The 16,516-nt window shown below is 35.9% G+C and overlaps 1 protein-coding gene across 1 annotated transcript in view; it reads right to left on the minus strand.

The window, feature by feature from the left end:
- Positions 1-310: 310 nt before the first annotated feature.
- ChLD3 (Chitin and LDLR binding deacetylase 3) overlaps positions 311-16,516 on the minus strand; it is a 39,203-nt gene continuing 22,997 nt past the window's right edge. The window contains exons 2-11 of the mRNA XM_067099859.1: positions 9,243-9,398; positions 7,294-7,398; positions 6,272-6,421; positions 6,029-6,144; positions 4,945-5,150; positions 4,661-4,782; positions 4,076-4,305; positions 3,422-3,592; positions 2,875-3,006; positions 311-1,980 (exon numbers count right to left, since the gene is read on the minus strand). Of these exons, the coding sequence (XP_066955960.1) occupies positions 1,834-1,980; positions 2,875-3,006; positions 3,422-3,592; positions 4,076-4,305; positions 4,661-4,782; positions 4,945-5,150; positions 6,029-6,144; positions 6,272-6,421; positions 7,294-7,398; positions 9,243-9,398 (1,535 nt within the window). The 3' untranslated portion in view covers positions 311-1,833. The remainder of the gene's footprint in view (positions 1,981-2,874; positions 3,007-3,421; positions 3,593-4,075; positions 4,306-4,660; positions 4,783-4,944; positions 5,151-6,028; positions 6,145-6,271; positions 6,422-7,293; positions 7,399-9,242; positions 9,399-16,516) is intronic.

Below are 16,516 nucleotides of genomic sequence, written 5' to 3' on the forward strand. Positions count from 1 at the left end.
TTTGATGAATACAGTAAGAATTTTGTCAAACAAACCGAGAGAAAACAAAGACCACCAGAGAAAACCACGCAATTATTAACAATTGCATGATTATATTTATTGAATTACAGAAATAGGAACTATAAAAATTGACCAGCATACGACTGCAGAACAAAACACCAGCCGTGAAATCTCAGCTTGGTCTAACTCCAGTTGCAACATAAATTCTCCAAACCAAACACTAGATTTTAAAACTATACAACCGGTGGAATGTAAATTATTTTCATACATGGATACATTGTTAAGAAACCCTTTATGATTATCAACCCACTGGAATATTATTTACATGTATTAGAAATTTACATAATTTGGAAATTTTTTCGAAACACTGTAGAGTTGTTATTTTAAAATTTTCATGCATCAATATTCACGATCAAGAAACAGTACCAGTTTCTTCACTACGAGTACTCTGCTCAGCCAGCCAAATAGTGTAGGCAATCTGCATAGCAGGTCAAATCTAAATCATAACTTAAGTTTCCCATAATATTCATCATTTTCAATCCCATGTCAAGGTAACAGGCAAAAAATGCACCCTAGCCCATTTGGGATTGTAAATATCACATTGCAGTATTTTGAAACAGAAATTAGAAGCTAATAATTGTGAATGCCTCATTTTGTGTAAATGGCGATGGAGCACTCACTCGGTCTCCCAAACTAATGGCATCTTATCGTAGTCAAGAGCGGTCCTGGTCGTTTTAGGCCGTAACATCCAAAACAATGTAAGACGTTATGTTTATGGTATTTACCGTTTTGTTTATGGTATTTACCATTATTATTTCATGTTTTACGTACATCCCCAAAGGGCTGGTACTAAACACGGCGCCCATTTTGCACGTAAACGTGCTTACGGCCGAAACGACCCGAATGCGTCAAGAGGGATGGCTTGGAATGCGATCAACAACCCATACAGTAGCAGTGATCATTTTCCCATCTTGTTTAGGTTTTTGAAAAAGAGTTATTTTCAGACGTTAGTCTATAACACATGTGAAGCTGACCTGAAAAGATTCTTCATTCTTTCAGAAACTGGTTTTGTCAGTGTACCCACTTTTTCAAGAAGCTTATAGGCCTGCTTTTATTTTAACAACACCCCTGCAAAGGTATTGATTTTTATGGAAAAGGATTTTAGGAAAATAATATTTTATTATTTAATGTTTATTATAGAAAAAACGAAACATATGTACAGCTATGATATAAATATTTTGCATTTAACAAACAACGATGAAACAAACGAGTTGTCAGTCTACTGCTTAAGCAGCTGTGCAATCATATAGCATAAAGTGTAATGGAGGCTTTGCAGTAACTTTGTTTGAAAATAACTGCTGTGAAGCTTTGTGGCAATAAATGGCCGACCTGCGGTTATGCCTACTGTATATTTGTGTTTCATAAATTGATTTTGTCAAGTCTTGAAGTGTCAAATATCCGGTCCGTTGCATATTTTGCTTGCTTTCATTTTAGGAAATGGTGACGAAGTGTTACATGTAGAATGGTTTACAGAGTCTGTGGAGATTTAGAACTAAACTTGGTCATTTATAGTCAGTACATGAAACCTTTAGGACTGGTACCTTGAGAAAGGTTGTGGTCCACGTGAACTTCATTAAACATTAACCCCACTGATATCGATAATCTTTGAAAAGTTAGGATTTATCCTGTTATTCATTGTCATCTAGAAGATTTGTAATCACGTATTACTGATGGCAGAGTATCCATAGTTAAGTATTATTTCAAATTCTAATCTCATGTAACCTATAAGCATTTGGTATAAACGGAATGCAATGAACTCAAACGTTCTTTCTTCTAAAGGTCAATTCCAAATTCATTTTTGAGCCAAGGATACACTTCGGGGCATTCAAAGCAAGTGTGAAGGTAGCGGTCGCCTCTCAGCATCCGGTTTTTCAGCTTGCATGTTTTGGGAATGTTGCACGCTTTGTCTTCCGTTGGCACCTAGAATGAAATAAAAAAAAGAACAGATTTGTAACATACAGTAATTGCTAAAAAAAAAAAATAATAATAATGGGTCATATTTGTGGCTTAACGTTATTTTTGATAACGTGATTATTACAGGGCAATATTATCATTGCAAATCCGAAGGAAAAATCATGACCCCAGATATGTAAGGTAATGTAACATAGAATTAAATACTTTTACTGAGATGAATGTTTGAATGTTGGAAAGCTCGGTGAAATTTGCGACCAATGATAAACTTAATCTTGGCGATGGTGTGGATGGCGAAATAATGCTCGGTAACTTGAAACTTTTCTCCATAAGCCTTGAATCACAGTGGTTTCAAGTTTGTTATGAATAAATAAATTGAAGTACTTCTTTGGAATGGTTTCTTGCAAGAGCATTTTCATTACCCCTGTTGGAATACAATTAAGACAGCATGTCTTTGCTTAAAGTAGAATATCACGTAAAATTCAGTGTGTTTGGGTTGCTTGATGATAAAAGGTACTCATTGGAATTTTACGAATTGAATAAGATAAAGACGAAGAATTAACACCTGCCGTGCCCTATTTTTGTCGCTAGCTTTTACTTGGTCGTGGAGTTCATGCATATTTTGTTGGTGGACAACACTTTCATGATTACTTGATAATTTTTTATTTACCTCCCAGATATCATGACTGCAGCCAGATAAAGATATATTTAATAAATTATCAAGATTACAGTAATTACTTTCCTGCATTAAATTGCACATAGAAGGCGTTTTCAGTTTTATGTACCCTTAGAACTAGACTAGGCCTACTATTACTTGCACGTGTCAAAGCCTTGCTAAGACGTTCATTAAATGAATCTTAGATATTTCCAGGCTTCTCTAGACTCAACATCTTTGATACTTACGGCGCTTGCGCATTTCCAAGACTCAAATGAATTCATCTGGGAATTGGGTGTTGGCTCCCTCATCCAGTTGATGACTTCTTGATTGTTGACGATCCACACATCAGGGATCTTGTTTATCTCGTCCAAAAATCGCTGTAAATCGTCAGATAGTAATTATGAATTGATAAATTATGTGAAGAAAACATTTCATAAGCTATAAAGGAGTTTACTGGACGAAAAAAAGATTGCATTAATGCAGATCTAGAAAATTGTAACCACAACCAACACTTCGCATAGGGACAAAGAATAGTTTATATCTGCATATTCTGGACATTTCGTACTTTTAGAGCAAAGGTCAAATAGGACGAACGCTATGCTATTATACAGCCCAGGCACGAAAGAAAACTGAATAAAGAAAGAGGGAGGAAGAATGGAGGAGTTTAGCCTCGGAAGGAATGAAGCGATTTTACGTTATGGCACTTAGAGGAAGAAAGGTTGGAAAAATTGCGGAAAACAGAAGCAGGAAGAAAATTCCAAAGGAAAGCTTGAGTAAATGAAATATATTTACTTCGAATCCTTTCTTGTTATGTTTCACTTTGAACCAAATGGTGTGGAAGTAGAGACCCAGGGGCGCCCTGTTGGTGTTGTAATGACGCCTGAAATTATGCATGAGCATCTCGTAGACCTCGTCTTCATCGGCTGCTGGGGGACACTGATCCATCATAGCGCAGTGGTATTCCTAGGAGAGAGAATTATTCTGTTTTTCTTATTTTATCTTGAAATAAGTTGCCGAATGCTTTCGTACAGGGTAAATACGCTGCAGTGCACTATGAGTTTGAAAAGTATATTGGAGATAATTTTGCTTATGATCTGTGGTTCATTCACAGAATTTGCTTTCAGAGACTACTTTAACATAAAGAAACATTTATTAGACCAGTACACCATTAATCCTTTGAAATATTTTATTATGTTGAGTTTTTCACTTTGTGTAGTTCCTTTGGTACAAATGTTTTATCCGTCTGAAGTGTGTATTTTTTTTTTAATAAACGTCCAGTTTGTATTGTTATCGGTGGAATATATACTGAATGAGAAAACTGAGACATACAGATTTTATGGATTTGTATATGTAACTGTAAAAATCGTAGCCTGCGACTCTTACACACTCATCATTCGGCGTTTAGCTCAAAAACTTGTAATTTTTACCTCAATAGGTAATGCTTACCCCTGCTTGAAGTTGGTTAAGGACAAGTTCCCAGATGCCCGGGAATGAGCGAGAGGGGCATTTTTGCTTGGTTCCCATGCATTTATGGGGCATCTTGTAGTCCAGTGTGTAAGGCCACAGAGGGGGATTTGAGAAGGGCGCTGCCATGGAGGAGTCGTACACGAAACCAAACTCTCTCATCATGATGAACTGGCGATTCCATCCGACTCTCAAGAAGGGCACTCGGACTCCTAAGGTCATTTAGAACAGGGAAGGTTAGCATCGCTTTTCTAAGTTGAATTTAGCCGTAATGGAAGAGTTTTCGATGATAAATCACTATAGCTTCTCTCTTCATTGATATTTGGCGTGAAATGTTGCTGTTGTTAGGTCTCTTCTTTAAATATAAAGTGGTTGAAAAGTTTTTAACCGATGTAGCGAAAAGACAGGCATAAGTATAAAGAAAAGAACACACCTCTTAAAAAATCTTGCCTTCCTCGCTACATTGTGTATTGCTACGTACGGTACGGTCATGAACAAGTGTTTATGGGATGCTGAATAGTAAGAAACAATTGCACGTCAAAAAAGTACTTTTGATAGCATACATACCCCACAAATCCTCCATCTTGACTCCTCCAAAGCGGTTGATGATATTGGCTTGCCCCACAAACTCATCAAACCAGTCTTCAATTGTGGCATTGTCTGTCCAGAAACGTTCAGGACCCTTATGACTTTTTCAGAAGAAGGGAAATTGAAAATTATTTTAAAGCTAAACGCGACCAATTCATTGGCTAAGTTTCTAAAAAGGGTGAATTTGGATATATAACAATAATTAGCTGTCGACACAGATCGCAGTGATTCAGGTTTGGGTGGAATGGTACACTAATACTTACGTGATTGAGTGCACTGCTATTTCGTGGCCATCATTCCAGAGTTTTTGAACATATTGGTAATTGCAGTATTCGTGGGATATATAAAACGTGGCATGAATGGGGCAGCCATTGGGATTATTCCTACCACTGTTGAATAAGTCTGTGTATATATCCCAGTTTTCGAAGTTGACTGCATCATCAAACGTGATTGTAACCATTTGTGGAACCTGTGATGGATGATATTAATTCATTGGTTACTTAACTGAAATACATTTGGCTAATTAAAAATGTCAGTGGAAAAGAATGACTATTAAAATGAGGTCAAACTTATTTTTGTAATTTTTATATGAAGTGAAATCAATCTCAAAGGAAGACCTGGTTGTCAGTTTTGCCTGTAATATTGCTTACACCATGACTGTTTTTCCTATTTCTGTCTGTGTCCTTTTCCACATTTTTTTGTTTTTACACTTCCCGTCTTTACCAGTATGATGGTATTGGTATGGTCTAAGCACCAAAGTATAATTCCATATGCGTAACCATATTTACAGTTTCTGAAAATGTTAATACTGCTGTTACAATTCCTTTTACTTTTCATGAGTTCGATGATGTATGACACGATGTCCGTATTTTAAAAGAAATAGCAATGGGATTAGCTTCTAGAACTTAACATCCATTCACACACGATGACAACCACTTCTCAGTCCGACTTTCCAAATCGAAATGATTGCCATTAGAATAAATTTTTCAGTGCCAAAATTGAGCAGGGATAAAAAGTCCATAAAACAGTCAGTTTTAGAGGTCAGACTCGTACCGTACCCCCATGTAAGATTTTTCTACTTATCAAGAAAATGTGGTGAGTATTTTAAAACAACCTTTTGAAAAAATCCCATTTAAATCTGTAGCTATCAAAGAAAGGTAGCTTGGTGAACGATTTTTTTTATTACTTGTTGAGGCTCCATGTTACCAGGGATCAGAGTCCCATGTAAGGTTTTTTCTACTTATCAAGAAAATGTGGTGATTACTTTAAAACAGCCTCCTGAAAAAATCCCATTTAAATCTCTAGCTATCAAAGAAAGGTAACTTGGTGAACGATTTTTTTTATTACTTGTTGAGGCTCCATGTTACCAGGAATCAGAGTCCCATCCCGAGAGCAGAAGCACCATGGAAGAGTGCAGTTCTTGTAGTCGCATCTTTCGGCAGCATTGGGGTCATGCTCAGCATCTATAAGTAAAAGGTTTTAAAAGACATTAAAAACGGCATATATTTTGTTTGGGGGTTTGAGTTCCTTTGGAATTTGAGGTGCCATATAATCTACAACTGTCTAAGGAGAGATTTTATCGATACGCACCGCACCATCCTTCATCAGAGCCATCCAGACAATCTTCTTGACCATCGCAAAACAGTTCAGACGGCAGGCAAGTTTTATCTGCGCATGCGTATTCACCGAAACCACAAATAGGTTCGTCTGTAGCCAAAAGGGGTTTTGGAGTTGTCAGCTCTGTATGGTAGAAACAAAAGTTAATTCAGGTCTTTAAAATCATTAGTTTATATATTATTGGGATTGCAATAGTTGAGTAAAGTTAAATTCATTGAAGTGATCATAACTGACAAATTTATAAGCATTTTAGCAATGCCTCGGAGAAAAACATGCAATAATGTTATGCTAGTTATTGATAGTGAATTGGATTACAGATTTTATGTTTATTTTTTTTATTTCTATTTAGGAACTGCTTTTATTATATGTAGTAAACATACTGATGGATTCTCAGCGGCTGTTGGCTTTTCCTTTTAAGAGGCTGGCTCCAGAAAATATCCTTTTTGGGAATATATTAAACAAGAGCTTGGCAAATATACGTTTAAAAACTCAAGAATTACCAAGAGGAAAATAAATTGATGTCGATATCTGGGGAACTGTCATTTTTGAGCGAACGTGTAAATCCGTCACGATGGAAAAGGTAAAGAAAGTTGTAATTAGAATAAATGTTTCATCCGTACCTGAGACGATATTTCTTTTTGAGTGTTAGCATAGATCAAGATATTAGTTTATTATTAAGCAAGAACATGAAAATTATTTTCATTAAACTGAGATGCGCATTGAGTACTAATTCAGATATAAACAGATTAAGTAGCTGTTGACTGATAAGCGTGATATAGATTATAAATCCTACATTCTAGACTGGTTACCGAAGCAAAAATGTAATGTTCCCACCATTCTTTATTACTTACTATTTACTTTGATCTAATTAAATAGCCAGTAACATCAAGAGCTGAGAAATTTTTTTAAAGAAGTTATGTAGATACCCTAATGGAATATTCTCAAGACACTATCATGCACTGGTAACTGAGAAACCAAATGGGGAGAAAACTTACGGATGTGAGTATCACAGTTAAACACTTTGGATTTGAAGTCGCATATCTGCCGATTTATGTCGAAAAGAAGTCCAACTGAACACTTGAATTCGTAAACCTCTCCATCTGAAATGGAGAGAGAAGATCTTTAGAAAAACCATGAAGATACTCATGATATTTCTGTTGGAAGACGGTCAGTTCTGAAGCTTCATGAAAAGTGCCATTAGCGCATTTTGATATTTCTTTTTGGGTTAGGAAGAAATTTGGATACAAATTACAAGTGCAAAGGACTTGGATTTTTTCTCGACAGCAAGTGAGATTGGGGTACCTAACACATGAAACGTGCAAGTACGTCTAAAAATATATGGCACTATATGTAATGGTGTCAAAACGCTGATAAGTCGACAGAGCAATACTGGGAAGAAGTAGCCTCTACAAGTTCATTTCTTAATGTGAAGGTGCAGCTTATACAGATTTAATTTTTTGATTATGAAGACATAGCTCGTGCAGATTCAATTTCTTATTTTGAAGACGTAGGTTTTACAGATTCAGTTTTTTAATGTGAAGGCGTAGCTTTTATTACAGATTCAACTTCTTGATGTGAAGATTTATCTTTCTCTGTTTAATTTCTTAATGTGAGCACGTAGCTTTTAGAGACTTGATTTATTATTGTGGAAACGTAGCTTGTACAGATTTGATTTCTTAATCTGCAGAATTAGTTTGAAGAAAGTAACAAGTATTAATTTTCTACTTTGAGCCAGTTAACTTTAGGTGAAGCGTCTTTTTGCTTAAAAGAATAGCGTACTTGTATGTGAGGTATGTGAAGTTGAGATGATTAGCGACCACGGATGTGTTTGCAGAGAAAGTCACAAAACGAAAAACTAAAGTTCGAGTGTAGCTATGATTTCATCAATTTTTTTTGTGTGAAAAATGGACATGCATTTATCTTGTCATGTACAAATTTAGTGGCTGACAGAGTATTTGGACAAGGATAGGTAAGAGTTGAGATGGAGAATTCTGTCAAGGGAAAACTAAAATGGAGTGAACGGCAGTCGATTTAAATGAGAAATGATTACACGATTCCTTATTTATTTTTTTGTAATAGCGATGATATACACGTACGTGCTCAGTTGTGCATCCATAATGCACCAGTTCCTGTGGGCTTCTTTGAGGCTTTAAGCAAGACGGTTTCTTATAAAGGGTGTGGCGTTAGAATCGGGCAAGAACAAGTTGCATATCCCTAAAATTTGTTTCATCGTCAAGAATGATGTCCTAGCAAGTTGTCGTGTTCACTTCGTTGTTTCCTTCGCCGAAAAACTATTGATATTTGATATTCACTAAGTATTTGGTGTAATTAATACCTGATTATCTGTTCTGTGTTGGCAGCTGTCAAGATTTATGCATTTTTTTATATTTCACACGTAACGTAGCAACACCATTTTCCTAAAAGCTGGTGCTCGATAATACTTTGCCAAACAGTAACATATGGTTAGGCTTGCATATCTTCAATGCAAAATCTTTCTCATGAAAATAACCGTTATCATCACATGGTTGAATTAAAAAGTGACTAAATTGTATCTAGTTTACCTTGACTCATTGTATCTGTATACCCTGACTCATTTAGGTAACTTTCTGGATATTTGTGCTTGAAATTTTAGGCCTGTATGAAATATACCATTATAGGATTGTATGGAATGTAAAACCAGATTTTCCAGTGTTATCATTGACTGTTGAGTGGACCTTTCTTAATTCTCATAGAACCTTGACGGATATATGTATCTCTTTGCAAAGCAATGTTCTGCAATCGTAGCAAAATGGTTACGCATACAAAACTGGTTATTAATTTTTGCTCTGTAAAATAGTTCTCAAGAGTGCAGCAAAAGAATCAGGTCATTGAAAATGGTGATAGATATTGCTGGTAAGATCCGTGTACGTCAGCTTCATTGAAAAAATGAGAGAAAATGACTTACCTAAGCAAAGATAATACTTGGAGCATTCTCCGAGACTCCATGCCTTCTCAGGATTGGCGTTGGGGTTCCTGTAGAACTCTCCATTTGCTATGCAGGGGACGTTCAGGCGCAGGGCTCGCTTGTTCCTCAGGAGGGGATGGTCTGAAGGGATCTCGACTGCAAAAGAATTAGAATTTATTATATCACCAGTTACCCTGATATGATTTCAAAATAAACATACCTCTTTATTTTTTTTAATAGCAAAGATCAGCGGGATGGCCAACTTTTATGCTGGCATTTCTACTGTTAGAAAAGGTCTTTTTCTTTTTGGACAGGAAAAGGAGCCATACTATAATTCTTTATGAAGTTAACATATCATTTGTCATTTAATTCAGTGGGAGAAATAGGCTTAAAAGCAAAGCTAGAACTTTGTCAGTATGTAAATGGTATTTATGTCTTCTGCCTATCATTAACTGTTTCATTGTCTTATCATTCTTGATGCAGACAGACCAATGCATGGACACGATGTTTTCACTTTCATTTCAGGACGTCGCTTAATACTTTATTGATAATAAATGGTTTTGCTTTTTTAGTTATATTCGGATACGCAGATACGTGTCAGTTAGGCTAGGCTATACTTTTGTTATGATCACTGTTAAATTTTATTGTGAAGGTCATCCATCCTATTTGGTCCCGCTAGATCCTGGTTTGTCTCATTTATTCCTTTCACTCAAGAAATCATGTAGTTTTGCTAATGTTTTCTCTCATAGAAATTAAAAATGTCTAGTGAAATTTCCTCTTAATAATAGGGTCGCCTTACCAACTTCAACTTTATCCCACATTTTTGCTTTTCTTTTTCTTTTTCTTCTTAATTTGATTTAGTGGCTGAACTGTTTTTGATTACTTTTGTAAAGGTTTTTAGAGGAAATAAAAGATTGATTTTATTGGCTTTCTTCCAGTTGTAATAAGAAAGATATTTAAACAAGTTCGAATATTTGATTTATTTATTTTTCTGTCTAGCCCTTCGTTTGGAAGTCGTTGAGCTTCGGACTGTCGATTAGCCGGAGCTTCCCCGGACTGTGATGAAGAGTTAATTAATTTCTGGTGATAAAATTCATTTCTCGCTATAATGTCAGTTCGGATTCCACAATAAGCTGCCAGGTCCCGTTGCTAAGTAACCAGTTGGTTCTTAGCCACGTAAAATAAGTCAATCCTTCGGGCCAGCCCTAGGAGAGCTGTTATATCAGCTCAGTGGTCTGGTAAAACTAAGGTAGACTTAACTTAACTTTGTCAAGTGTCTGCGGTACCCTCTCCACATTGCATGTGTAATTCTGTAATAATCAGCAGAATCAGTTGAATAAAGGAAAGTTAAACGTAAAAAGAAGGTAAAATGTGATAACCTTGCAATTTTCAACAACACTTAAAAATTTGACCATGGCGAATTTCCGTTAACTTTACTTTTAATTGTATAGTTATTAAGGGAGTTTTGGTGATATTAGACATCAGAATTCCGCCTTGTAATATTTAGTAATAACAAAGATGGGAGGAGTTGTTCCTCGACTCCTACCGTTTACAAAGGGGTTTGGTGTTAACAGATAAGAAATTAATGTATTTTGGAGAATACTTCGACAATGCTAATTTCCTTCCTATCGTTGTTAAAGGAGTTTGGTGATGAGATCAGAAATTTTGCGCTACTTGGCGAAATCCCCACCCACTGGTATTGCATTCATAATTGCAGATGGGATTTAGTGTTAACAGACAAAAATTTTAAGGGCATTCGTGAATTCTCCAGTAGCTGTACCTCTTTTCGTATCGTCCGTGAACCGTCCGTGAAGGTTTGTTTTTGTCAATTGAACCTCCAGTCACACAGTTGCTAGAGAAGAATTCTGTCGCTCTCTCTCCGTATATTTTCCAAACTTGGCCTGTGAGTTTTCACTTCAGATTCCCATAGTTAGACCCGAACGAGGAAGGCGGCATTCAGAAGCACCCATTGTCTCACCCACGCCAATTGAGCTCCGCTTCAACGCGGAATGACTCGGCGACGTTTATCTGACCATGGAGGAGAGAAATTGGAAACACGGTTTCTCCCTTTAAAACCTACTCGCTGCACCGTGCAATTCACTCGGCAATTAGGGCGCCTTAATCTGAATTGCTCCGCGCGTTTTCATTTGCTGTGGTTCACACAGCACCCATACAGTGTATGTATACCATTCCATATTAAAGAAGCCAGCGTACGGGATTGGACAAACAAGGGCTTTAATCCGTTCCCCCACACATATAAATACAGCTGGATTGCGTGTCTGGCCGGCATTATCCCGAGTTGTAACCGAGCGCCAAGACCTTTCCCTGAAAAAAGCGGAACGTCATATCTTAAAAACTAACCATAGAATTTTCTTGAAAATAATCCCATTATGTTTCCCACGTTCAAAATTTTCTAGACACTCAAATGTAATCTTATCTCACCAAAGCTAGGGGCATTGCAAAGAAACCGGGGCTGGTGCAGTACTAGTATACATCTCAGGAATTTGCGTCCGGCCATTCTACGGATACTTGACAATGAGGACTGTTAGTCCTAGAAAGCTTGTAACTTTTCTTGAATAAATATATCCGCTAGGTACCACCCAGTTTTAATGAAGTCCTGTTAGTGGTTGTATTAATGTACAGAACAATTATGTAATGTAAGTGATAAAGTTAATATAATATAGCCTATATATATATATATATATATATATATTTCTATTCATATATTGTGTATTATATATATATATATATATATATATGTATGTATATATATATATACACACATACATATGTGTATGTGTGTGTAATGTATGTATATATGTATATATATATATATATATATATATATATATATATATATATATATATATATATATATATATATATATATATATATATATATATGTACACTGCCCTTTGAATATATATTGTGATTTTTTACCACTAGTACTAATGAGTTTAGCCACCACTCCCCTCTGGCACCTGTTAAGGGTGGTTCATAGTCTCAAATGGTTGTCTTTGTTCGTTCGTTCTGTCTCTGTAGTATATATATTGTGATTTCCACTATGTATCAGCCCTTCGTCAATGGCTTGGAAATAAAGCTTGATACCGGTCAGGACCTACACCCAGTGTCATTTTTTCACCTGTGGCGATGTGTGATAAACGAGACACGTGTTAAAGTGATTATAATCATATATATATATATATATATATATATATATATATATATATATATATATATATATATATACATACATACACGTATATAATTATATATATTTATGGATAAACTACATAACAACACATTTTGCCTCTGCTGATGTAAGCAGTAAATCTAGTTGCCTGCTAGTTAGACGACTGTGGTTGTCGTAACTTAAGTTAAAGAGGGCAACCTTGTCCCACAAAAATGATGACAATCGTAAGGCTAAAAGTTTTTGGCCCATCAGTTTCTACCCTTTAAGGTGAGAGTTCATAATAAATATGAATGTAAACATAAAAGCACATACACTCTCTCACCCCCACATACACACACATATTATATATATATATATATATATATATATATATATATATATATATATATATATGTATATATATATTATATATTTATATGTATATAATATATAATATATATATGTATGTATGTATGTATATATATATATATATATATATATATATATATATATATATATATATATATATATATATATAATATATATTTATATGTATATAATATATAATATATGTACCTGTTTTCATTTTGCTGTTGCCCATCTCATGGAATTTTACAGGTTCTGTTGAGATGGACTTTAGTGGAAAACTAAAAAAGCAGGTAAAACAATGTGCCAGGTAAGTGAGATTTGGTAATGAAACAGACTAAATTACACACGGAAGTAAGAGTGTACATAAATATGGTACAATGTCTGTTGCTTACGGACATGAATCATGGCATGACCATGAAAATATAAAAGATTTTTATCATGACTTCAGTATAGAATTTTAAGAATCCTGGTTACGCAAGGGAAATGATCGTGTTCCATACTTAAATGCGTTAATTATGAAGGAGAGATGGAGATGGCTTGGACATGTCCTTCGCAAAACTAGTGGGAGAATAGCACTTGACACTATCAGCCGGGTTCATGGGGGCAATAGACAAATTGGAAGACCCAGACCTCCTTGAATGAGAATTATTAAGACGAGGCTGGAGATATGCGGAACTTCTTGGAAGATCAAAGTACAGGGAAGACTCGAGGGTCGAATTGCACATATGTATGTATGTATGTATATATATATACTGTGTATATATATATATATATATATATATATATATATATATATATATATATATATATATATATATATATATATATATATATATAATGTGTGTGTGTGAGCCTCGATGGCCAAGTCGGTTAGAGCAGCAGCCTCGGACTTCTTAGAGGTCTGTGGCGAGGGTTCAAATCCACAACCGACCAGTTAGAGAGGCGGACACTTTGCTATCCGTGTAGACACTCCGGGGTTATGTATGTAATCAACAGATAGGTTTGCTTAAAAGCAAATGGGTGTTACAGAATAATACACACACAAGCAAAGCCACTCCAACATCTTCTAAAAACATAACAGACACCTCACACGTCTCAACTGTCGACCTAACCGCGCAACGTCTCCTTGCTGCTGGGAGAAAGGGTGCTGGTGACTGGTACAATACACGTACATGCGCTACTGGGGTCTAAGCGATGACAGGCAGGGCAGCCGATCAAATCTACAAAGTCTACCCCAAAGCCAAATCAAAGTCCTTCAAAAGAAGGCATCGTGCTTACCTCATACAAATGGGAAAAAAGCACGTTAAAAGAGGAAGAAGATATAATGTGTGTGTCTACATATACATATATATGTGTGTAAGTATATATGTATATATACATACATTATATTTATACACTATTGTGTGTGTATGTATACACAAATATATGTATATATAATATATATATATATATGCATGTATGTACATATATATACATACATACATACATACTTGTGTATGCACTCTTGTACAAGGGAAAATTGTATGTTTCTATGTATGTGTGTGTCCGTACAAGATACACATTGTCATGGATGAGGTGGATAACCCTGCATTACATTCATAAAGATCCTTCTGCTTCCTCGCTCCTGCCATTAAGGTGAATTATCCGTTTTTTCCTTTGAATTCTCCAAACCCGACTTTTCTTTCCGTCCGTATTTTCTGGTGATATTGCGTCCTTGGAGACGGTAAAACGAAACAACGATCTGTTATGATAGCGCTACATATACAATTATCGTCATGGGGGAGTGAAAGTCTGCTTTCCACCCGCTCCCCGTCCCCCACCCCTTCTTTTTTATGTCATTTCGTCTTGTGTATTTCACTCTTTGTTGTTGTTTGTCCTTTAGAGCGTCATCAAAATATTCCAGTAGAAAGTACGAGGTTAACTACGCTAAATTATGATAAATTGAAGTCTCGGATTTAAAAAAAAAAAAAAAATTACAACCGGCTAGTCGTAAATTGCATTCCATAAGATTTCAAGAATTTCCGTTTGTCACCTTGCCTCTTCCCTCCAAGAGAAACCTTAGCCAGGCAAACACAGTCATTCTTAGATCAAACTTGAGTGACCTGTTTTTGGAGATTATTTATTGACTCATATGTAGAAGATATTTCTTTCGAGGTCAAGGTTTTGCCTTGAGTATTTTCATTCGTTACTTCTCGCAGACTCTCTTTTCTCATCGGAAGAATACTTTTTTGACAGGTTTGTTCACCTTGCTAGATTTTTTTTCTTTGTGTGTGTGTGTGTGAATGTGTGTGTGCGTGCGTGCATGTGTGTGTGTGTGTGTGTGTGTGTGTATACGACGCTTAATTGAACAAGGGTCGTGACCCGAGTAAGTTTCCAACACCCGCTTTGTAAAGCCAGGAAATATTCCGAGATAGTGAATCTTGTATAAGCATCGTTAATTGATAAATTACATTTATCTTAGTGCCTTCGTACAACCTTTATCTACCATAATTAGGTTGATTAGGTGAAAGTATGTGTTAATGTTGTTATTAGCTTTGACTGATAATTGTGACACTTGAATGTTATTTTTGTGTCACCATAGCCATAAGAATTGTATTCTATACAAGTTACTAGTAGCTTTTTAAGACTTATTATTATGAACTGAAATCGGCGGTTTTACAGGCAGGAAGAGCAGTCGGAGAAGTATATGAAAATATAAAAAAAATTATAATTATTTAATCAAGCCCTTGAGAAATTATATATATACATATTTAGATATATATATGTATATATATATATATGTATACATATACATAAAAGATATATTTTTTATTTCTTCCTTGATGATAACTCTCTCTCTCTCTCTCTCTCTCTCTCTCTCTCTCTCTCTCTCTCTCTCTCTCTCTCTCTCTCTCATGGTACAGCGTTCGAACACCTCTAATCTTTCCGTAATTGTTCCAAGTTTTGAAAACTTACTTGATGAATAATGAAAACTGCCTGTTATGTCGCGTAATCCTTTTTGTAAATTTCTCCGGTTGTGATGTCGTAAATTTAATATTTATTGACCTTTTTATGTCATTCTGGCCTTGTAGGGTGTTAGTGCCGTCAGTGCAACTCACACGGTGTACTATCGGCATTACTGGAGTTTCTTTGCATAGTCCCTTTGGCCCCCAGCTGCAACCCCTTTCATTCCGTTTATTATACCTCCGTTCAAATTCTCTTTCCATCCAACATCTTACTTTCATCCCTCTTCTAACAATTACTTTTAACATTATTTTCAGCGCTGTATGCCCTCATAGATCCCACCCCGTGGTCTTTGGCCTAATTTTATATTCCAATCCAAGTATGTCATTCTGGCAAAAGCAAATACACAAACTACAATTTGGAATTATCATTACGCATTGAAATAAATGTAGGTATTTTCATCAACCTTGTTTGTAATGGCATGCGTAGCTTCAACTCTCTTTATCTTTATCGAAGATTAAGCCTAACGTGGTGGAGCTCCAGAAAAACAGCAACACAGTAGTCACTGCCGCATTCATACTTTTAACGCCCAAATGTTAGGTGAAAACGTCAACAACATTAGCCGCTTCACTCGACTACAATGAAGGCTCATTAGGGCCCATCAAACCTCCGTGCACATAATACACCATTCACTTATCTTGCACGCCCCTTTTCTGCTATATTCTGATGCACCCCCTTTACCTCTCTTTGCAAAGTAATATTTAGTCTTTTCAACCTTTCCTTTGGAAT

This window comes from Macrobrachium rosenbergii, chromosome 55, assembly GCF_040412425.1.
Source record: "Macrobrachium rosenbergii isolate ZJJX-2024 chromosome 55, ASM4041242v1, whole genome shotgun sequence".
In the NCBI taxonomy this organism is placed as follows: Eukaryota; Metazoa; Arthropoda; class Malacostraca; order Decapoda; family Palaemonidae; genus Macrobrachium; species Macrobrachium rosenbergii.